The 23,370-nt window shown below is 42.4% G+C and overlaps 1 protein-coding gene across 1 annotated transcript in view; it reads left to right on the forward strand.

The window, feature by feature from the left end:
• Positions 1-814: 814 nt before the first annotated feature.
• The window catches only part of MTFR1L (mitochondrial fission regulator 1 like), a 28,561-nt gene continuing 6,005 nt past the window's right edge, over positions 815-23,370 (forward strand). The window contains exons 1-7 of the mRNA XM_058195120.1: positions 815-1,005; positions 5,361-5,473; positions 9,201-9,300; positions 13,724-13,828; positions 17,797-17,906; positions 19,453-19,664; positions 21,970-22,282. Of these exons, the coding sequence (XP_058051103.1) occupies positions 9,265-9,300; positions 13,724-13,828; positions 17,797-17,906; positions 19,453-19,664; positions 21,970-22,282 (776 nt within the window). The 5' untranslated portion in view covers positions 815-1,005; positions 5,361-5,473; positions 9,201-9,264. The remainder of the gene's footprint in view (positions 1,006-5,360; positions 5,474-9,200; positions 9,301-13,723; positions 13,829-17,796; positions 17,907-19,452; positions 19,665-21,969; positions 22,283-23,370) is intronic.

The raw sequence follows: 23,370 nt of genomic DNA on the forward strand, positions 1-23,370 counted from the left end.
GGAGATGTTTGATAGGAACGATGAGAAGACTAATAGTAATAGTCATGCAGATTTAGTAAATAGTTTGACAGTGTTGAGGGAATTATTTGCTTAGCAGAGTGATGGTGTTTCGGGGGGAAAACTGGGTAGAAGTTGAAACAGTTTATGTCCCGGATGCGAGGGGTCTGTAGATATTTTCACAGCCCTCTTTTTGACTCTTGCAGTAAAAGGTCCTCAATGGAAGGCAGGTTGGTAGCCATTGTTTTTTCTGCAGTTCTAGTGATCCTCTGAAGTCCGTGTTTGTCTTGTTGGGTTGCAGAATCAAACCAGACAGTTATAGAATAGAATAGAATAGAATTTTTATTGGCCAAGTGTGATTGGACACACAAGGAATTTGTCTTGGTGCATATGCTCTCAGTGTACATAAAAGAAAAGATACGTTCATCAAGGTACAACATTTACAACACAATTGATGGTCAATATATCAATATAAATCATAAGGATTATAGAAGTGCAGTTAGCCCTGATCAGCGCTGCTTATTCCAAAAGCCCGCGTTTTATTTTTTTTATTTTATTTTAATTCATTTTAATTTATTTTAATTAATTAATTTTAAAAGCACGCTTGCTCAGTGCTTTTTTTTCCCAAGCAAGGCTGCCTCCGGGGTGCTTGCAAGCAACGGGATCGCCTCGAGCATCCACGCGCCCCCGGGGTGTGCGTGTTTATGTGCCTGCCTGCCTGCCTCCCGACGCTGTCGTCACCCAGAGGGGAGGGGAGGGGAGGGAAGGGAAGGGAAGGGAAGGGGCGGGAGGGGGGGCGCGTCACGCGGCGACCCTCCCTGCGCATGCGCCAGGAGGAGAGCCGGCCGACGTTTAGGGGGGGCGCTGCGGTTGCCGAGCGGAAGGGCAAAACTCGGGAGCGTCGTGAAGCGGCCCTCGCGGTTGGTGGTTGGAGGGGCACTTTCCGCGTCCGGGTCGTCTTCGCTGGAGCGGCCTGACGGGGCCACCGCCTTCACGGAAGCGGCGCCGGTGGGGATCCAGACCCGTGTCAGGGGGAAGGGAACGTGTGAAAGGGGGAGGGAGGGGGGAGGGGCGGCTTGAGGGCAAGGAGAGGGGAGGGGCGCTCTCTTATTCCCCCCCCTACTTCGCCAACCCCGTCGGCCCAGCCTCTGCGACTGGTACGAAGTCGGGGGGGAAAGAGGGCTCCTGAGCTGGTGCAGAGCGCCCAGTTTTGCAGAGACTTTCGGGGTGGGTGAGGGGATATGTCGGCTTCACTTTCCCCGCAACAAAAACCAAGCGATCCACGCTGCACCCCAAAGACCCGTCTGGTCTGGTGCTTCTTCCGCCAGGCTGGTGGGGAGGTTGGGGATGGGGAGGTGGGTGGGGGGACTGCCACTCCCATCCTCCCCATCCAGCTTCCAGCTCGTGGGGATTGTAGTGTGTGCCCCCCACCCCTGTTAGTCCGAGAAGGCGGATCAATTGATTCCATGTAGCTCTGTGTGGAGGTTTGCCACAAAGTCTCTCTTTTTTTAAAAAGAAATTTTTATTAAGATTTAAAAACAAACAAAAACAATGGACATTGCTCCACCTCTCTGGTTTCTAACATCTACGGCAAGTTCAAGTTACTTGAACTTGACGTAAATGTTAGAAACCAGAAGCAAAATCTACAGCTGTGCAGAGATGGACAGACTTACTCTAGAACTCAGAGATAAAAGCCAATCAAGGTACTATGAGGTCTGGAGTAAATTCTACGAATGGCTTGAGAGGAGAAAAATGCCCAAAACAAGAGACAATGAGTGTCTAGAAATGTATATATCAATGTATGTTGTACTTGTGAGGGTAGAATAGATTTATAAAATATGTATATAGTTGTAGGAATGGTATATAACATAGTATATACTTGATATATAAGGAATTAGGAGATATGTAAATTTGTATATAGATTGAGGAATATATGATATAGTAGCCACAAAGTCTCTTTTATTGTCATTATTTTTAAAATAACGTCTCTCATCTCTTTCCTCCAGTCCCCTCCCACCACTTAATAACGATAGTAACAGAGTTGGAAGGGACCTTGGAGGTCATCTAGTGCAGGGGTCCCCAACCTTGGCAACTTTAAGCCTGGAGGACTTCAACTCCCAGAATACTTTGCTGGCTGGGGAATTTTGGGAGTTGAAGTCCTCCAGGCTTAAAGTTGCCAAGGTTGGGGACCCCTGATCTACTGCAATCCCCTGCTCACCTGCTTTAGATACCTATGAAGGGCAGAGCTTCTTTGATTTAGCATCCTTTAAAAAAAACAACACCTAGGTAGTCCTGGGGGAAAATATTTTACTTTCGTTGTTTATTTGTTAAATGTAATAAGCCGATTTTTTTTCTCCCTGTGACCGATGGTTAAACAAAACTTATTCTCCCTGACTGATGACCTACAGAAGGCATCCTGCTTCTTGACGTTAAAAATCCTTATGGAGATATTTTATAACTGCTTATTCAAGCTTTTAAACCATGTCACATTACGTAGATTAGATTTTAAAAGGTGTTTAGGGGGTTGGTGCTATAATAATAGGTTTGCCCTTAAAATAGTTTGGGTTCTCTTGTTTCATTTTGCTGTTTCAAAGTAGCATACGAGACCAGAAAGAGGATTGTTTGGTGAGGATGTCTAGAGTGATATTTGTTAAAAGTAGAAAATTAATATTAAATTATTATTATTGTTAAAGGCAAAGTTGTTCATCTCTTTTTTGGACAGTTCGTAAGTTTCCTATAGACAGCAAGCTGCTGACTCCACAGTAAATTACTTGGAAGAGTTCAGTGTTTTCTTTTTCCAAGTAACTGTGTTATGATGACAAAGTTTTTTCCCCCCCCTTAAATGAAAATACTGGTGATTGAACCAGCTTTTTGCTTTTGTTTGCAGAACATTTAAACCTGAGAGAATTGGCTTTTTTTCTGGAAAATACCTTCACTGAAAAAATCTGAATGTCCCCAGACAGTGATGCTTGAAACTTCAATAGGAACAGTTATTCAAGAATTGGTTCTAGTATTGTATTCTAACTTTAGTCTGCTCATTTAGGGACTCTGGAATAGGGGTGTGTTAAGGCCTCACATCTCCAATGGTACATACATGCAGTGTGGTAGCTTAGATTTTCTAAGCACATCAGCTTTTTTCTTGGTTTCGTTTGCAAATTTGTAATAAGTAGATGTGTGCGTGTTAGATTTTTGTTGTTGTTGTTGTTAGTTGCGAAGTTGTGTCCAACCCATCGCGACCCCATGGACAACGTTCCTCCAGGCCTTCCTGTCCTCTACCATCCTCTGGAGTCCATTTAAGCTCATGCATGTTAGATTATATTATGGTTATTTGTTTTGTTTTAAATTGTAAATGCCTCACACTTTGTTTTTATGACTATAGCCAGCTAACAAAAAATAGGTTGATTCAGTACTGTAAAAGGTTAAGTGTGTTACAGTATGTGAAGATATCTAGTGGATATTCCTGAGTCAGTGGGAGGAAAGAAACATAAACTTTGTTATTTCCTACTATATCCTTTGTCTACGTCAGCCCACCCTCCAACTGATGCCCCCAATAATTTTTGGATGTTAATTTCAGCCAAGCAAGTCTGCAAGGCATCTGACATAAGATAACTAATCTATCTGGAGGTTATTTGTTATTACTTTTGTTGGAATACAGTCTTTCCAAGTCTGGAATGTCATATAAAAGGAAGGTACAGTGAATGCCGTAATTCCATACGGTGGTTAGAATTGGTCCTCAGAGTTCCACCCCCACTTACATGATTGAAATTTGTGGCTCCCATTGAAGACCAGTTGCAGCACCCCTCAATCACATGATCATAATTTGTGAGCTTTCCTACTAGCTTCCCCAGAAAGTCACTGGGCAAACCAGCAGGGAAGTTTGCAAGTTGCCAATGTAAGTTTCCATCACCTGCACATCCTACTCTAACCACTCAGCATTTGCACTAGCCAGTGCACCCTCCCCAAGCCTTGTCAGGCTTACCCCACCACTCATGTATCCTCCATGCTTCCCATGTATCCTTCCTGAAACTCGCTGTGCCTCCCTTGCTAGGCTGGGATTTTTTCCCTTACATGAAATAAAAGTGGAAGATTTTTTAAAAATACAATTAAGTTCTATAATCTGAATTCTAGCACTAATTATGGTCTGTAGGAGGAGAACAACAGTAGTGATGAGCCGTATAGCATAATACGGGAGGTGTCTACCCAATCGAAGCGTTTCGGCTTATTTACAGTGGTGGAACTAATTACTTCATTAAGTGCCTTCCTTTTTTTTCTTAGTAATGCCATTTGTTAAGAATGCATTTTCCCATTTCTGCTCCAGATAATGTGGTTTGCATTAAACATCATAAATTTCACGTGTGGATTTTGAAAAAGATTTTTTCCCCCTTTATTTTTAAGGGCGCTGATACAGTATTGTTCGATCAGTATTGATTTCTGTAAAAACTGGTATTGTCCATTCGATGCTTGGTCTTATATTATCAGGGCAAGCTGGGCAAAACAAATGGCTTATTTTTTTTTACCCCAACTAAATCAGCTGCTGAGTTGTCTTGAGCATTAGCTTTTAATTTCTGGCGTGTATTGTTGCTGTTGATCTCTCTTTGATTTCCTTCTTCCTTCAAGCTGGGCAAAACCAACACCAAAGGGCTCCACCTTCAGCATATCTACATTCTGCATGACATGTGAACTGAGGATGGATAAACACTATATATATGCCTCTGTCTAAATGACTTGTCAATAAACTTTTGCTATTGAGAATAGTTATCCTGGCATGCTGACAGTGATACCAGGAATGGCACATGTCAAACTCTTGACCCTAATTTTGTGTAGATTGGAGAGTTAACTCTCTCTGGTAGGACATATCAGATAATTACTCTTTTTATATATAAAGTTTGCCATGATTAATAGAAACTGTTAATTGGCTCTCAACAGAATAGGAAATCTTATCTAGTTGGCTGGCTTAATGTTTTAGTTAAAATGTTATGTTTATTTCCTTTGTCTTATTTTGCTTTTTCCCCGTGAACGTCTATAACAATTCCTAACGCTTGATATCTGGGTTTTGTTTTTTTCCCCATTCTTATGAGCCAAATCAGGGACTGACTGTGTTTTCAAAACCAAACTAAGTAGTGTACATGACTAGTGAAACTTGGTCAATCTGAAAGCCCATGTCACAAATTTGGGGGTTATCTGTCTTACCTGGTTGGTTTTGGGAACTAGATAATTACATCATAAAATCAGGTGGCTAAGGAGGGAAATGAAAATATAACTCGTTTTTATAGAACAGTGTCTTATGCATTTTACTTTCTACAGACAACATCTGTTCATTTTCATATTCTATAAATAATTTGGTTTATGTTATTATTCAACAGATCAATCATTATTGGAATAATCACCGATCTGTTCTGTGATACCTTTGGTGAATGGGATGTCACTTCACAGATCTTCCATTATGAGGAAAAGCTGAGCTCCTTCAGATTATTCGGTGAGTTCCATATTTAGGAGGTGGGTGGGAGAAGTAACTTCATTGCTGTCATTAACTAGCATAACAGAGTGCCTGGATGTGTGTCATATTTTTAGAAGCCCCCAATACCTTGGGTGGTGGGGAGGGAAAACCTTTAATTTTTGGGGACAAATGGCCTAGTTGAATGGATTTGTAATTGTCCCCATCCTTCGAAGAAATCCACTATTCAGCCTGCCTGGGGGTTTCTGTGAGTTAAAGTCCACCCAACTTCCAATTGTTAAGATTAAGAAATGCTGATCTAGACCTAAACAGCTGAGGATTGGTGGTTTTTGTCAATATAATGAAAGCATTATACTGCAAGCGTAGTGCTTTCACAGAGACAGGCAATGTCCCACCACAGAAGGGACAGAATGTAAAGGCATTATGCCGTTTGTTCACTGGGTCCCCGTCTCTGGTAAAGGCCTCTGGACTGAAACAATGACATTGCATCAGATTTGCCCTGTTGCTATTCTTTTGAGAATGCCGATAGTTGTGTTACTCATTGCATTTTATCCCGTGCTTAGTAGTTGGATTTCAGTGAGAAGAAAATGAAATCTTCAGAATTGGAAAAAATGATTTCAGAAATGGCCACATGGACCTAAGCTGCACCTTTATAGCAAGGATATTCAGATGCCTTGTGTTCATAACTTGAAGTAATCTATGTTTTGCAAACTTTTAATTTTTATTTATTTATTTATTTTATTTATTTATTTTATTAGTTTGTCAAACATGTACAAGATAGCAGGTTTGAATATGGACATGAACATAGGAAATGAGTACAAATGGGACAGTAGGACAGGGACCTACTGGGTAGGCATGTTGGTGTGCATATGCACGCCCCCTTTACGGACCTCTTAGGAATGGAGTGAGGTCCACGGTCAACAGTTTAAGGTTGAAGCTGTGAGGGTTTGAGGCTGTAACAACAGAGTCAGATAGAGCGTTCCAGGCTCTGTTGCTGAAGTCGTATTTTCTGCAATCGAGTTTGGAGTGGTTTACCTTGAGTTTGTATCAATTGCTTGCCCATGTATTATTGAGGTTGAAGCTGAAGAAGTCATTAAAAGGTAAGACGTAGCAGACAATTTTGTATACTAGGCTTAGATCAGACCGCAGGCAGCACAGTTCCAGATTGTCCAAGCCCAAAATTTCAAGTGTGGTGGCATAAGGGATTCTATTGTGAGTAGAGGAGTCAAGTACTCTTCTTGTGAAATACCTCTGGACCCATTCAATCGTGTTAATGTCTGATGTACAGTGTGGATTCCAGGCAGACAAGTTGAATTTGTGAATTGGTCTTGCAAAGGTTTTGTATGCCCTAGTTAGCAATACAATGTTACCGGAGAAGAAGCTTTGAAAAATCAGGTTTACAATTCATAATGCCTTTTTGACAATGCTGTTCCAGTGAGTTCTGGGGCTTAGATCGTTTGAGATGAGTACTCCTAGGTCCTTGACAGAGTGAGGGTTGTCTACGAGGTCGTTTCTGCCCAACTTGTATTTGGTGTTCTGATTTTTATTGCCAATGTATAGGACAGAGCATTTGTTAGTTGAGATTTGGAGTTGTCAAATGCGCGACCATTCTGACACATGGTCAAGGTCTCTTTGTAGGACAGCAGCATTGTCAGTGATGTTAAATAATTTTACGTCATCAACGAAGGGGATGCAGCTGCTTTTAATATGATCACATAGGTCGTTGATGTAAAGCAGAAAAAGTGTGGGTCCTAGAACGCTGCCTTGGGGGACACCACTGTTAACTGGTGCTGGATTTGATAGGGCCCTCCCTATTTTGACTACTTGTTGCCTATTTGACAAGGATCCAGAAATGCCATAAGAACTTAGTTTTAACAGTAGTTTGTCGTGCACCACTGAATCAAAGGCTTTGCAGAAGTCTATGCAAAATGTGTCTGTTGCTTTACCCTGGTCAAGATGTGTGGTCCAAATGTTTCTGCAGTGTAGGAATTGCAGATTACAGGACAAATTTTTCCTGAAACCAAACTGCTTGTTAGGAAACAGGTTGTTTGTCTCTAAATAGAGGGTGATGGATTGATTTATAATTGATTCCATGATTTTACAGATGACGCAACACAATGAGATTGGTCTGTAATTTTCTACTAAACGTGGGTCTCCCTTTTTAAAGATAGGTGTGGCTAATGACCATAGGTCGGACAAGGAGCTGATTCTGAAAGATACTTCATAGATTGTACTTAGACAGTCAGCTATGGCAATGGCAAGCTTTTTTTAAGAAGTAGGCACATAATCCATCGGGGCCAAGAGATAGAGATGGCTTTAGGTTACATAGTGCCGTTTCAACGTTATCTATTGTAAAATCAGTATGTAGTAAATTGTTACAATTAGTTATGCTACGACTAGAGAAATGTGGGGCAGCAGCCATTGCTGTCAACAAAGACTGAACTGAAGAACATATTGGCCTTACCAGCTTCATTGTTACATTCTTCCCCATTAGGCCCTTTTAAGGGTGGGATAGTTTTCGAGTTTGGCATTTATGAAAGTATAGAAGGCTTGGGTGGATTTCGAGTGTAACAGCTCTTCCTCCTGTTTGATGATTGGTTTGATTTGATGGTGATTGGCACATTCTGCCTTTATCTTACAGCATAAGGCTTTATAATAGTTTTTAAAGTTAGCCACATAGCTAGTTTTGTTTTCTCGCCAAAGAGATTTTTTTTTCTTGGATTGTAGCTTTCTTATTGTTATCGGTAATTTGGTTTTTTTTTACTTTAGGGGTTGTTATTATTGGTACATACAGGTTAATGACTCTATTGATGTTGATCAAAAAAGTGTTATAATAATCTTCTGCAGTATTACAACCTGTGAACAGAAGGTGCCAATCGAGATGCGAGGTCGACAGCTAAGAGATCATAGTTGGCTTTTTTAAAGTTATAATTTGGAATCCCATCATTATGACCCTCTTTGCAAGGACATAAATTGAGGCAACAATCAATCATGCTGTGGTCACTGTTGGAAAAAGTTTTTTTAACTTGTAGGCCATAAATAGACTATTGCAGATGATGAGATCTAAGCAGTGTTTTTTGTTACCGCTGTTCCAGCCCCAGAGTTGTAACAGCATTGTACAGGGTTGCATGTATAGGTTCAGATGTACATTCATTTAAGGTCCAAATAATAAGAGGCAAATTGAGATCACCAAGAAAGATAAAAGATAATTCTCTTATGAGGGACATTTTCCAGATGCTATCATCTGAAGGTTTACTTAGATTGTAGCATTTTTTATCACAAAGTAAAGAAATATTAATTGTAATTATGAGGCACTATTCTCTTTCACTTCAATCAGTATGTAATAATAACAGTATGTTTTCTCCAGTCAAAGATGACAGGTAAAAATGGCAAAAGGCCTGGAGAAACTTCTAATCCAAATTCTACATTTTGTGTCTTTTATTTCAGCAATAAAATAGCTTTCCTTCTACCAGGCTTAGCCCTTGTCAACCAAGGAACTACTTGAACGTTATCCTAATAGTTAAGCACATTATCAAGGGAACTTGTGTAATTGAGAGGTTATGTAAGTGTCTATGAGGAATATCTTTTTTAGAGTACAAGAAACTGTCATTTCAGTTTGGCAGACTTATCAGCTGTTCCAACAGCATCATTAAAGGCCTCTCAAGGACTTTCTTACCTTCTTTAAATTACATGAAACAACTGTGAAATCTGCATTCATCTGTGTTTGTAACAAGTCAATTTTCTTCAGGGATGAAATACTGTGCAGCTTATCGATAACTCCTGGGGCTTCAGTTTTTTCCTGTGACTTACCTATGCTTCTTGTATGGACAGACATGGAAGCTGAATCAGTAAGTACCTGAATTTTTTATTTTTTATTTTGACAGTATACTCTTATGGATTGCTTATTTTATTTATATTGTTGGAAATGTATAAGGCCACCCAGCCCTATAACAATTGTGGGTGGTAAAAAGTAAAAACAAATACAATAACATTAAAATGAAAAGAACATCCAAACACTGTAAGACAAGCAACCCTTACAAGACAAATTAGCCTGTTCTTCCAGGTATATTGCTTTAGAGAATGTCGTCCCCTAGTGGGTGAAATTTAATCTCCAAATTGTTATTTTGAAAATTAAAGATACATGGAACCTCGTTTTGATGTTCAGTCCATGATGAAGCTGAGGCCTGAAGCTTCAAGCTTGCCATAGTTTTCAGGGACTAGGCAAAAATATATAGGTACAAGTAAAAGAGAGCCAAAAGTTGTACAATCTGGCATTTAGTCTGAATAGATTATACTGCTTGTCCAAGCAGTCAGTTCCCTTCTTTTTAACTTGATTTGATTGATTGATTGATTGATTGATTGCATGCCATCAGGTCAGTATAGACTCATAGTGACTATCTCAGTATATTTTCTCCAGGACAATCTGCCCCTATAGTGACCCTTTAGCTTGGGGGTATCAAACTGGCGGCCCAGAGGTCACGCTCCCCCCAGCTCCGTGAAGGGAGAAAACTTCGCGAAACATTATGTGATGACAACATGATACAGCAAGTTTGACACCTGTGCTTTAGGTCTTCCGGTGGCGAGTCCATCACTATGGCAATTGAATTCATCCATTTTGCTGTTGGTCCTTCTCCTTTTTTTTTCTTCCATCTTTCCCAGCATCATAAACTTTTCCAGAGTGTCAGGTCTTCACATTATGCGCCGAAAGTATAATCTCACTTGGACATTTGTGTCTCAAGTGAGAACTCTCAAGATAATTTTATTTGATGATCTATTTGCTCTGTGCACCTGTTTAATCATAGTGCCATCAATATGCCAGAGCTGGAGAGTTTGAGCAACATCCATAGGTGTCTTCTTAGGAAGCTTTCTTGAAGCCTCTCCATCCATCCAAATTTTATTTTGAGTGCATCGACCTCCAGTTACTGGGCTAACTGCTCCCATGCCTTGAATGTTTTAGATTCTGCTCCAAATTGTTCTTTATTTCAGGAATCCTCACCTCTTTAAGACTATTGGGTAACTGCAGCTAATTTGGAAAAAACCAATTAGACTGTATTTAGCTGCTATCTGTCAATCCGGTAGCTGATCATGCTGGCCAAGATGGGAGCCAGTTTGGAACTGAGACAACATGCTCTGCTCACCAGTCTTCAAATGGTTGGACTTCTCCCCTCTTCCCCTTTATGATCTGGCCAAGCCCAAAGGTCCTTGATCCCAGACAGCTGCCTAATGGGTTGAGCCTTTTCTCAACCTGTTGAGATTTAATACCTTGCCTTCAGCATTGCTAGACAGGAGACCAGGCCTTGCAGGTCAAGACCTTGAGGTAGCCACAAGTGTTGTTGCCCTGCCCTTTTCACACAGGCTGGCATTCAAGACCTAATTGGCCCCCTGTTGCTAAATTGTTCCAGCAGGTCAATCAAGGAAATGTGTTGTTTCTTCCAGCTGAAACCTCTGGAAACATAGCTAAATTCTGTGCTGTTGCCATTGCCATTTGGAGAAAAAAACATTCAGCCCTTACCCCCAACCCAAGTTCCATCGGTTCAGTTTGTTTATTCCTTTGACCATGGATGATGGTTAAAAAAGTTCCCCAATTCACAGGCCCTCCTCCCACACCGAGACTATTGGCCCCTTTTGCTTTTATCTGTTTCTATATCTTTCAGTGTTTTATGTTTTATAGCGTACATACATATGCTCATTTGGGAAGTTTAATCTCTTTTTATTATGCTGGTTTATGACCGTAATAAATGTTAATTATCATCATCCTCAAGTGAGAATTCCAAAGCACAATTGTCGCATTATAATCATTACGTCAGGGTTCCAAGTTATACATGCCATTCAGTAAGAACTCTGAGGCAGGCAAATTCCTCAAAGGACATTTTATTGGGACATATCAAGCTCTAAGTTGCTGCTGGTTTTTCCCCTAATTAAAAGTAAAACTTCATCACTTTCCCCCCCCCCCCCGAATCTCCAGTCACATGGTCCAATCAGCATACAGTGCAGTTGCTAGGTGACCTCTTCTCCACCTTTTGAACACCTGTCCCAATGTCCTTGATTCTCATGGGAAAGAATTTTATTTAGGCTACAACACCCCAGCTATCTCTATACCCTCCTCCCTGGCACTTTCGCTCCAGGCTGTGTCAGCCCTGAAGCAGTGAGAAGAAAACCTCCCTAGAGAAAACTAACAAAAGAAAAAGGTTCAGCCAACTTCAAGCTTGTCACATTATATGAGTTGGCTCTAGTTTTTTTAAAAAAAATTTATTTATTTATTGAGATTGTACCCTTGTGCAGGAACCCCAATGGCAGACCCAGGCCCAAAAAGGTTTGCCAACCTGTCAGTTACAGTCACTATTAATCTTTCTAGAATAGAGGCAGAGTTCACTTGCCATAATAATAATTTTTGACATATTATGACACAGTATCATATGCAGGGGTGAAATGCTCCCAGTCCAGTAGCGATGGTGGCGGGTGGTTCGGAGAACCAGTAGCAAGAATCCCTGCCCCCCTCCCATGCCCAGCTGAGCCACGCGATCATCAAAGTTTTTTTTTTTTTAACTTTTAAAAGCATTTTTTCTTTGGCCAAAAAAAATGCTTTTAAAAGTAAAAAAAAGCCTCTGATGATCATGCGGCTCAGCTGGGATCGTCAGAACCCTTTAAAAGCATTTTTTCTACAAGCTCTTCGGCCGAAGAGGTTGTAGAAAAAATGCTTTTAAAAGTTAAAAAAAAAAAGTTGGCCATGCCCACCCAGTCACATTACCCACCACCACCAAGCCACAGCCACAGAACCAGTAGTAACAAATTTTACATTTCCCCACTGATCATATGGTATAATTTATTTTGACAATACTTACGTTTTCCGCCCTTATCTTGGCAATTTATATCCTAGCAAAGCATCAGGATAGAGAAGTCTCACTTGTTCCTTTTGCAATTCAAGCTCAGTTACAGAATTGTGGGGAGGCCTTCTAATTCCCACATTGTCTTTATTCCACCATTAAATTACTCTGTTTGCTGTATTTAATCTACATACTAAAATTTCTGAAAATGAAATTTGATGTCCCATTTTTAAAGAAAAGTTCTGCAGCCTTTAGTGACTAATAAACTGCCTGCAGAAAAACTTTTTAAAATGATCAGGCACAAAATGATCAGTAAATAAGCTCCCCCCCCCCCAGGATGCACCAGCTGTATTTATAAAGCCAGTTGTTTTCAAATTCCTTAGTACAATTATAAAGATAAATTCCCTTTAAACAGAACTATCCCAGACCAGCAGTTAATACTATGGATCAAAATATGTTGTATGATATTTCTTGATAATAGCAATTAAATTGTATTAAGGCTGCTGTCTTTAAAACATTTTTATTTTGAATTGTTTCCTTCGTATTTTTCTGATTCATATAATTCACTTTGTATTTGTAAAACTAGCTGAACTAAAAAGCAAGTGACCAAGTCATCACCTGCTTTTCTGTGTTAAACTTTCACTTGATTTGATAAATGACAATTGAACTAATCAGGGTCGTAGTAGCTTGCTGGTGACCTGCAGACAGAAAGAGTCTTCACAGTGTTGTTGTGACTAGGATAGATTACAATGGCAAGACAGATTTAGGATGAAAATTTTGCCCATTGGCCAGTAGTATCCCAACACATTAACATCTAAGCAACAGGAAAGATGCTGCGAGATGTTTGAGCAAACAAGAGCAGTGAAAGAGTCACTCAAGTTCCTTTGAGGGATTTATCTAAAGTTTTGGTTACTCCTACCATTGTTTTGTGAAGATAGTAAAGTTAAGTGCAAGTGCCCAGTATATTTAATCTCTTGCATGAAACTGGGAAGACAGTGGTGTTTTTATTTTATTTTATTTATTTATTTATTTATTTTTTTGATTTTTATACCGCCCTTCTCCCGAAGGACTCAGGGCGGTGTACAGGCAAAATAAAACAGATAGTACAATATACAATTTAAAATGCAATTAAAAAACTTATTTTAAAATTGGCCTGAAAAGTATACACTGAACTAAAAACCCCATTTAAAATTAGTTAATAAGAATTTAAAATTTAATAAAATTCAATTTAAGCCAGCCCCGCGCGAATAAAAAGATATGTCTTCAGTTCGCGACGGAATGTCCGAAGGTCAGGTATTTGGCGTAAACCCGGGCGAAGTTCGTTCCAGAGTGTGGGAGCCCCCACAGAGAAGGACCTTCCCCTGGGGGCCGCCAGCCGACATTGTTTTGTTTACAACTACCCCTTATCTATTGAATAATTGCATTTAATGTTGTATTGGTTCCTCAGACAATACCAATTTGGCAGAACAAACCCTATGGTTCATCTCGCAGTTTTGTGAGAAGAATTGGAACAAGCCTTCCTTTAAAACCATGTCCCAGAGCTTCCTTCCAGGTAAAGTTGTGTATTTGTAATTGTGTATCCAGGTCATGGTTGTCCCAAAGGTGTTTGTTTTTTTTCTCCAAAAAAGCTCCTGGACTTTCTTGGTGTTTTCTTTGAAAACGTTTTGCTTCTCATCCAAAAAGTTTTCAAAAATTTTTCAAAGAAAACGCCGAGAAACTCCAGTTGCCTTTTTTGGGGGGAAAAAACCTTTGGGATAGTTACTGATAAAAGTCTGTTTAATATTTACTACCATGTTTCCCTGAAAATAAAACACCATCTTATATTTTTTTGAACCCTGAAATAAGTGCTTGGCTTTATTGCCAAGTGCTCAAAAGCCCGATTGGCCTTATTATCAGGGGATGTCTTTATTTGGGGGGAAACAGGGTAATATGTTTGGAACTTTTTTTGGAAGTCCTAACTCTGTTTATCATATAGCTTTCAGATTCTATAGAAAGCCTTTAGAACAGGGTTCTCCAATCTTGGCAACTTTAAGCCTGGAGGACTTTGGCTGGGGAATTCTGGGAGTTGAAGTCCTCCAGGCCTAAAGTTGCCAAGGTTGGAGACTCCTGCTTTAGAAGAAATGTGGCTACTTGCTAAAAAACACTCTTTATTGACTATAGAACAATTTTTGATATTTGATGTAACAATATTTGCACAAAGTAATTCACAACCTAGTCTTACATGCATTCTGGAGAACCTGATCCCTGATTAATACAAGTAGGTTTGTAATACTCTAATACTGTAATAATAGGATACTGTCTTCAGTATCAAGTGTATTAAGTAATAATAAACATCAGATAGGAAAGGGCTACTTTGATCATAGAACTTAAATTATACAAAACCAAAAGGCTCCCCACCCATCCCAGCATTCTCAGCAAAATGATCCATTAGTAATCCTAACCAAGGCTTGAATATTGGTGTATATTTTCTAGGCGAAAACCTGCTATCTGTCAAACCTTAGATGGCATCAGCTGACCTTCCAAATTAAATGCTGTTATTAAGCCTGGAATCTTCTAAAATTTCAGTACTCTCATATTTCATGAGATCACAGGATTGAGGAAGCAGAGACTGTGAAATTTAACGATCTGAATAGATGTCATGTGATCAATTTTATGGGAATAGAGCAAGGTCACCAACCTTTCAGACCTCAGGGACCACTAAATTCATAATTTTAAATCCCGTGGACCACTAATATGATCTGCCTAGTGACCGGTTGGGTGGGCGTGGCTATGTGGTCATGTGATCGGGTGGGCATGGCCAACTCAGTGTCATTCACGTTGAGGGGTGCCTCACCAGCTTCTACTCGCCTCTCCTCTCCAAGTCACTTTTCGCCTCCCCGCCTGGGCTGTTTAGGGCCCCAACAGGAAGCAGTTGTTGGAGGTAAGCAGCCACCACGAGAAAGAGTTGGCAAAACAACTGGCTCAGTTAAAATTGGATCTGGCCAAGAAGGCTAGGACTACGAGCGTAGGCTTTCCAAGCAAAGGTAAGACCTGCAAGAGTGCAAGGCCAGATACTGGGGGTTCAGTGGGCTGAGATGGTCAGGCAGTTCCAAGCCATGATGCAGTCCCATTGGAACAAGGCCCTCCGGCTCTTCACCACCAGTGGCGCTTCTCTCCAGCCTTCGACCAAAGCCCCACTCCACGAGTCTGAAGCAGACCCCAGGTTGGAATTTCTGCCCCCCCCTGCCCCACACAAAAAGACCCCAAAGGGGGAGAGACTCTCTGCAGCAACACAAATGTTCATTGCACATATCCGTCCCAGGGGCCGTGGTTTGAAGATCCCTGATTTAGTGCAATATAGAAAAGGCAAATAATTTTTCTACGGACCACCAAAATTTTCTCATGGACCACCAGTGGTCCACAAACCACCCATTGGTAACCGCTGGAGTAGAGGACAGTGCCTTAAAAGGTTGCCAGCCTGCGCTTGTGAGGACACCTATATTTGTAGAACATTACTATTAATCATTCTGTTGTGGTTCCAGGATTCATTTCTGTACACAATACTTGCATAAGAGTTGCTTCTCCAGCTGGGATGAAGCTTTCAGAAAAAATAATTGTCTTATTGTCTTTCTCATCATTTGCATTGCTGTAGGCTTCGGAGGCAATGAGTCACCACGGGGCAGCTTTTCTAGTTTCTTGCAAAGCACACATGCTGGGAAATTTTTATGTGTACTGCACAAACACCTCATGCGTAGATCGAATGCTTTGGGCTCAAGTCTACCCATTCCATGATTGTTTCCAATCTCAAAAAGAACTGAGTGCATCTTTTCAGCATGTTTTTTTTTGTGTGTGTGTGTGCAAAGTAGCTGCTTTCTCTAAATGACCTTCATTTACTCACCCTCCTACAGAAATTGCCCACTTGTGATTTTCTCTTTAAGAGCAAAGTCGCTGTGCCATTCTACTGACAGAAACAGTTGAAACAGGAGAGCTAGTGTGTTCTCCGGGGAAAACGAACAAGTGATTTATTACAGTCACAAAGACAAATAAAGCAAACAAAGCAAGCCACCCACTTCCTCGCTCCTCAAGAGTCAGTCAAAATATGGGTATTTTCAATCAACAGCTGCCAAAATGTGTGATTACCTAGAAAAAGCAGGCAATGAGTGACAGTTGAGCTGCTTCAACCTGTATCACTTTATTACCGGGGTGTGCAAAAGAGGTGTGCCCTCTACAGATGTTTTCAGCTACAACTGCTATAAGGTAGCCAGCATGGCTGGTGTCAGGGATGACAAGATCCCCTAGCTCAGGGGTGCCCAACCCCCGGCCCATGAACCTGCACTGGGCCACAGCATGCCGGCAACCAGTCTGTACAAACAAGCACAGCCCCATCCATGGGATGCAGGCAGCATGTAAAACCACACCCCCTCCGGTCCACAGAAAAAACTCTCCCCACAGAACTGGTCCCTGATGCCCAAAACTTTGGGGGCTGCTGCCCTAGTTTACAATAGCTACGAAAGGCATGGCCAACTGGAATCCAGAACAAGAGTGCCTGATAGAGCAGCGGTCACCAGCTGGTGGTCCATGGACCACTAATGGTCCGTGAGAAAATTTTGGTGGTCTGCAGAAAAATGATTTGCATTTTTTATATTGCACTAAATCAGGGGTCCTCAAACTACGGCCCCTGGGACGGATACATGCGTTTGTATTGCTGTGGAGAGTCTCTCCCCCTTTGGGGTCTTTTTGTGGGGTCGGAGGGGGGCAGAAATTTCGACTTGGGGTCTGCTTCAGCCTCCTGGTGCGGGGCTTTGGGCAAAGGCTGGAGGGAAGTGCCGCTGGTGGCAAAGAGCTGGAGGGCCTTGTTCCAGTGGGACTGCCTCATGGCCTGGAACTGGCTGACCATCTCAGCCCGCTGAGCCTCCAGGCGCCGGTACCTGGCCTTGCATTCCAAAGGTCTTCCCTGTGCTCGTAGTCCTCAGTGAGGAGCTTCTGCTGAGCCTCCTCAGTCAGATCCAATTTGAACTGAGCTCTTTTGCCAACTCTTTCTCATGGTGGCTGCTTAGCTCCAACAACTGTTTCCTGTTGGGCCCTAAGGAGCCCAGGCAGGGAGGTGAAGAGTGGCTGGGAGGGGAAAGGCGAGTGGAGGACGGTGAGGTGGCCCTCGACATGAGTGATATTGAGTTGACCATACCCACCCAGTCACATGACCACCTAGCCACACCCACCCAGCCAGTCATTAGCCAGATCATATTAGTGGTCCGTAGGATTAAAAATTATGAAGTCCCTGAGATCCAAAAGGTTGGGGACCCCTGTGATAGAGGGATGAAGATGTGCTTTTTTCAGATTATGCTGTTTTTCTAGATTCACCAGATACTGGTTTTCGGTACCCTTCTTTAATTGGGCAGATGTAATTTCTAGAATTCTAATCCAACCTGGACCCCAAGGGGAAGCAGGAATTCATTCATAAAAGTGAAGACCTTCCGTAGGACAATGCTTAAAACTTGGTGCTGAGTGTAGCTAATGAGGTTGGTGTCTTCTCTCCTCTAGCCACTACCAGACATTTCTGATTTCTATTTCAATGACACCCCCCCTGTCCCCACTCTGGCAGATGTTGCCTGGATTGCCTCCGATGATGAAGAAACCTATGCCAGAGTCAGGTAGGTGGGGTTCCTTCTCCTTTTTCTACTCTGTTGACTTCTAAAGTAGAACATCCCCAGTGCGGGAATCGTACCCAGGAGAATCAAAAAGGGGTCATCCTCTTGTTCTAGACTTAAATTGTGTTTTTATCGTCATTGTTGGATAGCTTCTCCAAGGCCATCTTTGTGGTTCTCCTAATTAGACAAGCGAGGATCAGAGATGGCTGTGTGCTTTCATACAATTCATCGGGACTGTCCAGCAAAACCACATTTTGAGGTTATGTGTTAGTTCTGAGTGACTGTGGCTGGCTGCGTATGAATGATCCCTGGGGAGAATCTTCAGCAAATGTATCTTTTTTCCAGAATCACCCAGCAGCTGCAGAAGCCAGGAAAAGGCATTGCTTTAAGGCAGGGGTCTTCAACCGTGGCAACTTTAAAACTTGTGGACTTCAACTCCCAGAGCAAAGCTCTCGGCTAGCTCAGCCACAGTTGTGTCAAACTCCATGAGAAGAAACAAGCCAACTTGGTTTTCTTTTCCAATAGTGACTTCGTTTATTGGGTCTGCTACAAACCGGGCCTCTCAGTACAAAGTCAGCGCTGAGATCTTCTGCCTCTCAACCCCTTTTAAACATCCTGCGCTGCTCATGCCCCGCCCCATGGCTGAACTGCTCCATTGATTGGATGCCCGGCTGCTCTCTCCCTCCTCGTCTGACAGCCTCAGCTGCCACGTCATCTGCCAAATCCCGAAACTAAAGCAGCTCTTTGTGATGCCCAGCCCTTATCTCCCTCTATCCCAGCCGCCAGTGTGATGATCCCCTTCCCATGCTTCCCAAATGCAGATCCCTGCACCCCTCGAACAAGTCCTCGATAAATCATCCCTTTGGATCTTTGATTAGGGGCTGCTTCCATGATCCAGATCCCTGTAGCATCATGTGTCGAGCCGGAGCTGGGCTCAACAAAAGCTGGCTGGGAGTTGAAGTCCACAAGTCTTACAAGTTGCCAAGGTTGGAGACCCCTGCTTTAAGGCATTCCCAGCGGGTGCTTTCTGTGCCTCTAAAACAACAATGGCAAACATTTAGGGGCTCAGCATATGAAATGCCCCCAAGATCCAGCGCTCCCTGAGATCTGCCACATACCGCCTCCCTTCAGGCAGTGTTCTCTTTCTGTTGGCAGGCCTTGGTTCTCAAAGCAGCTTTGGGGAACCCTTTTCGGTAGGCCTCGCAAGCTCTGAAAACTGAGCGGAGGCATGCCCCGTACTCATGCCACTTCCAAAGAGTCCAGAGGCTATACAAGAGCACACCGTATTCTCATGTAGTCTCTGCAGCTTCATACAAGAACAGGGTGTGCTTTCAAGAATAGTTGTTGGGAGTTGTTTAGTGCTGTTGTGTCACACCACACACCCCCGTCTCACAGTATGTGACACTCTTTGATAGGGATGTTATAGGTTTGTCATCACTGATTTACAGTCTCTGTGAAGCAAAAGCTGTTTGCATTGCAGAGCCCTTCAGTTCAGGATAGCTGTTGGTCAGGGTCTGTTTCACTGAAATGTTGGGTTCTTGACTTCCAGGACAGACACACGTCCACTCAAGCACAGATGGAAACCCACTCCATTCTTCGTTATTCAGCGGAATGCTTCGGTCCCAAATCTGAGGAAGCAAGAAGAAAAATTGCTGGCTCTGAAGAAGCCATGTTTACCTGCCTTGAGTCGAACCACAGAACTCCAGGAAGAATTGAGTCTCCTGCGGAGTCAGATCGCTAAAATAGTTGCTGGAGATTCAGGTAAATGCCCAGCATGTCATTATTGGAAGCATCATAAGGTAAAGGTAAAGGTTCCCCTCGCACATATGTGCTAGTCGTTCCCGGCTATAGGGGGCAGTGTTCATCTCCGTTTCAAAGCCAGCGCTGTCTGAAGACGTCTCTGTGGTCATGTGGCCGGCATGACTAAACGCCAAAGGTGCACGGAATGCTGTTTCCTTCCCACCAAAGGTGGTCCCTATTTTTCTAAATGCATTTTTATGTGCTTCGAATGGTTACGTTGGCAGAAGCTGGGACAAGTAACGGGAGGTCACCCTGTTATGCGGCGCTAGGGATTCAACCTGCTGAACTGCCGACCTTCTGATTGACAAGCTCAGCGTCTTAGCCACTGAGCCACCGCATCCCCAGTGGAAGCATCATACTAAGAAATAAAACCGAGCCAAAATATCAACACTTTACAGATAGTCCTTGATTTCCAATCGTTCATTTGGTGACTTTGAAGTTGCAACAAAATGGGACTTATGTCCAGTCCTTGCACTTAATGAGCATTGCAGCATCAACCACAGGGTGACGTTATCGAAATTCAGGCCTTTGGCAACCTTCATATAATTTACAACAGATGCAACATCCTGGGCTCATGTGTTTAGCATCTGCGATGTTTCTCTCTTCAACAAGAAACATCTTTTACCTCTGCATTCTCTTGTAACTAAAGAGCCAATTTAATGTCTGCCACTAATTTAGAGGTTGAACTCCGCGGGATCAACCTTTCATAATTTATAAACTATTGTGGTGTATTTTAAAAGTTTACGCTCTTCGACAGTCTCTCTCCTCTTTGGAGAGTCTGTGGTCTGGGCCTGGAATAATTGCAGCAGCCTTGTTATTTAAACACTTATCTGATGGCTGCTGGTGATGAGAGGCCCCAGGCAGGCACGTGAGTGGGTTGGCAGAGCTGAAACATTGCTGTGTTCCTCTCTTGCTAGTCTGTTTAGTGTCTATGCCAACTTAGCTGCCTCTGAGGCCAACATCCATACCAAAACTATTAAACCCTCTTAGCTAATCATGTCACTGCCCTCTTAAAATGGAATTTAACTTACAACTTGATTATCCTCCTGAAAGCAGAAAAGGTGGAAAAATGGGGAGAAACCGGTATGCTTAATGCAGCTGTAATGCAGTTACTACAAATAGCCTCTCATGGTTAAAGCAACAGAGTCTGTGGAACCTTCTGGAAGGAACACAGCGAATGTTCCTTCTACTCCTTTGATGTCCGTTTGCTCCTGTAGCCTGTGTGGCCTGCAAAATTTTCACCCTTCTAGGCTGAAAGGCAGATTCTTCTGCTTTGTGGGTTTTTGTTTTTTTTTCATTCTTGTTTTAGAGGCTGTTAAAACAACCTATGAAAAGAAGCTGTTTCTGGCATGCAAAGCAGGCAGTCTTAGTTCTTATTAGGGGAAAAAATTCTTTGGGTGGTGTTTTGTATCTCTTGTCTATCTGGCACTGATAACTAGATTCTTCTGTTGACCTTATGAGAGAGGAACTGTAGATTTTGGATTATTGTTTCTCAACCTCAACAACTTTAAGACCTATGAACGTCAGCTCCCAGAATTCCATATCTGACTCTGTAAATGGCTTAGAGAGGGCTGAGAGAGCAATAGCAAGTGCTATTGCTATTTCTCTCCTCCTTTCCTTGGCCTTGTGTCAGCTTTGGAAGCCATATTAGCAATGGAAACTTCCATGCTGCCACCTTCTCGTGTGTGGGAAAGTAGGAGGGGGGGATTTAGTAGAGGGAATGTAGTTAGACAAAATAGCATTCTTCCTTTCGGTCAAGGTCAGGACAATCCTGCATGGTCCAATCACGGAGGGTGATTGGACCATGTGATCAACTGATGAGTGAGGGGATGGTTGGGAGGTTTTGAGGGAAAACCCGGAACTCTCAGATTCAGGTTTTTCCAGATGTGCCAGTATAGCTACTCTAATAAATGGAACTTTGAGAAAATGCCTGGCTCAGAGTTTTTAATTGAAATTGGGGTTTTCTGGAACGTTGATACCTTTGTGATGCAGTGGTTAAAATGCAGTATTGCAGGCTGACTCTGCTCACTGCCAGCCGTTCAGTTCTCGCCAGCTCAAGGTTGACTCGGCCTTCCATCCTTCCGAGATCGGTAAAATGAGGACCCAGATTGTTGGGGGCAATAGGCTGACTCTGTAAACTGCTTAGAGAGGGCTGTAAAGCGCCGTAAAGCGGCATATAAGTCTTAAGTGCTATTGCTTTTGCAAGAACAAAACCCTTGATATGGCAGCCAGTTCATGTCTCCTTACATTATTCTTTTTTTTTCAGCTTCCTCTTCATTAACACCAGAGTTATTATCTCCAGGAAGTTCAAATGTCTCTTCTCCTTTGCCCTGCTTTGGACCCTCATTCCAGTCTACAACTTCCTTTGTCATTAGTGACATCACAGAAGAGGAGGCTGATTTAGAAAGCCCCGAACTTCCATCTGTTTCCATGGTTTGTTCTGCAACTTCTGAATTTTGCAAAGGCGACGCGAAGGATTCGGACGACGATGACACAGTGTCTCTCTCAAAGGCCAGTAGTTTTGCGGATATGATGGGCATTCTGAAAGACATTCATAGAATGAAACAGAACAAAGACTCGTAAGTCCTTTTCTCTGAATATTACCCAATATTAATCCAGACAGTGACTTGCATGTGAATCACTGTGTTTTCATTTCCAAAACAGTAGCTAATCCAGATCATAGTATGGCTGCATTCACACAACACCTGAACCTGGCGCTCAGATTAATCCACAAACGCATCACATAGTAAGTTAACCAAACGGCGTTGCACCAGTAGAGTTAAAATTAGACCAGCGTAGTGTAGGTAGTCCTCAATTTACAACCACAGTTAAGCCCAGAATTAATATTACTAATGAGAAATTTGTTAAGTGAGTTTTGCTGCATTTTACAACTTTTTTGCCATATTTGTTAAGTGAATGGCTGCAATTAGTAACATGATTGTTAAGTGAATCTGGCTTCCCTATTGACTTTGCTTGTCAGAAGGTCACAAAAGGGGATACATGGCCTCAGGACACTGCAACCGTCATAAATATGAGTCAGCTGCTAAGCATCCAAATGTTGATCACGTGATCACGGGATGCCACAAAGGTCGTAAGTGTGAAAAATGGTCGTAAGTCACTTTTTTCAGTGCTGTTGTAATTTTGAACGGTCACTAAATGACCTGTCGAGGACCACCTGTACCATACAGTTTCACTTGGGCTTGGCATATTGATAAGTAGGCACCAACGTAGTAACTGGCTGTTAATATTTCCCTTCCACACAACCTTGATTGTTATGAAACCTTTCTGCACGATCCAAGTGAAGATCAAATTGTTTAAGGAGCAGGTTGATGAATACAGACCACTTAATGAAGTCGCCTGTTGATGATGACATTAGGAAGAAGAGGAGGACCTACCAGATTAAAAAGGAATGTTTGGTTGACTATCATACTTCCTGAGTTTAGAGTGGGTTTTCTTAATCTCAATTTCTAATCCTTCAAAATGGCTCAGGGAGCAACTTGGTACAGATAGTCCTTGATTTGCAATTGGTCAAGTAGCATCATTCGAAGTTCTGATACAGTCCCCACCAAAGTTACTTGCAGCCCGGTTCCAAAGTTCTGCACCACCCACCCACATAACTTCCTCCCACCCCCATGGTCACGTGCACTTCAGGTCCTTGGCAGCTGGC

Source organism: Ahaetulla prasina, chromosome 10 (assembly GCF_028640845.1).
Source record: "Ahaetulla prasina isolate Xishuangbanna chromosome 10, ASM2864084v1, whole genome shotgun sequence".
Lineage (NCBI taxonomy): Eukaryota > Metazoa > Chordata > Lepidosauria > Squamata > Colubridae > Ahaetulla > Ahaetulla prasina.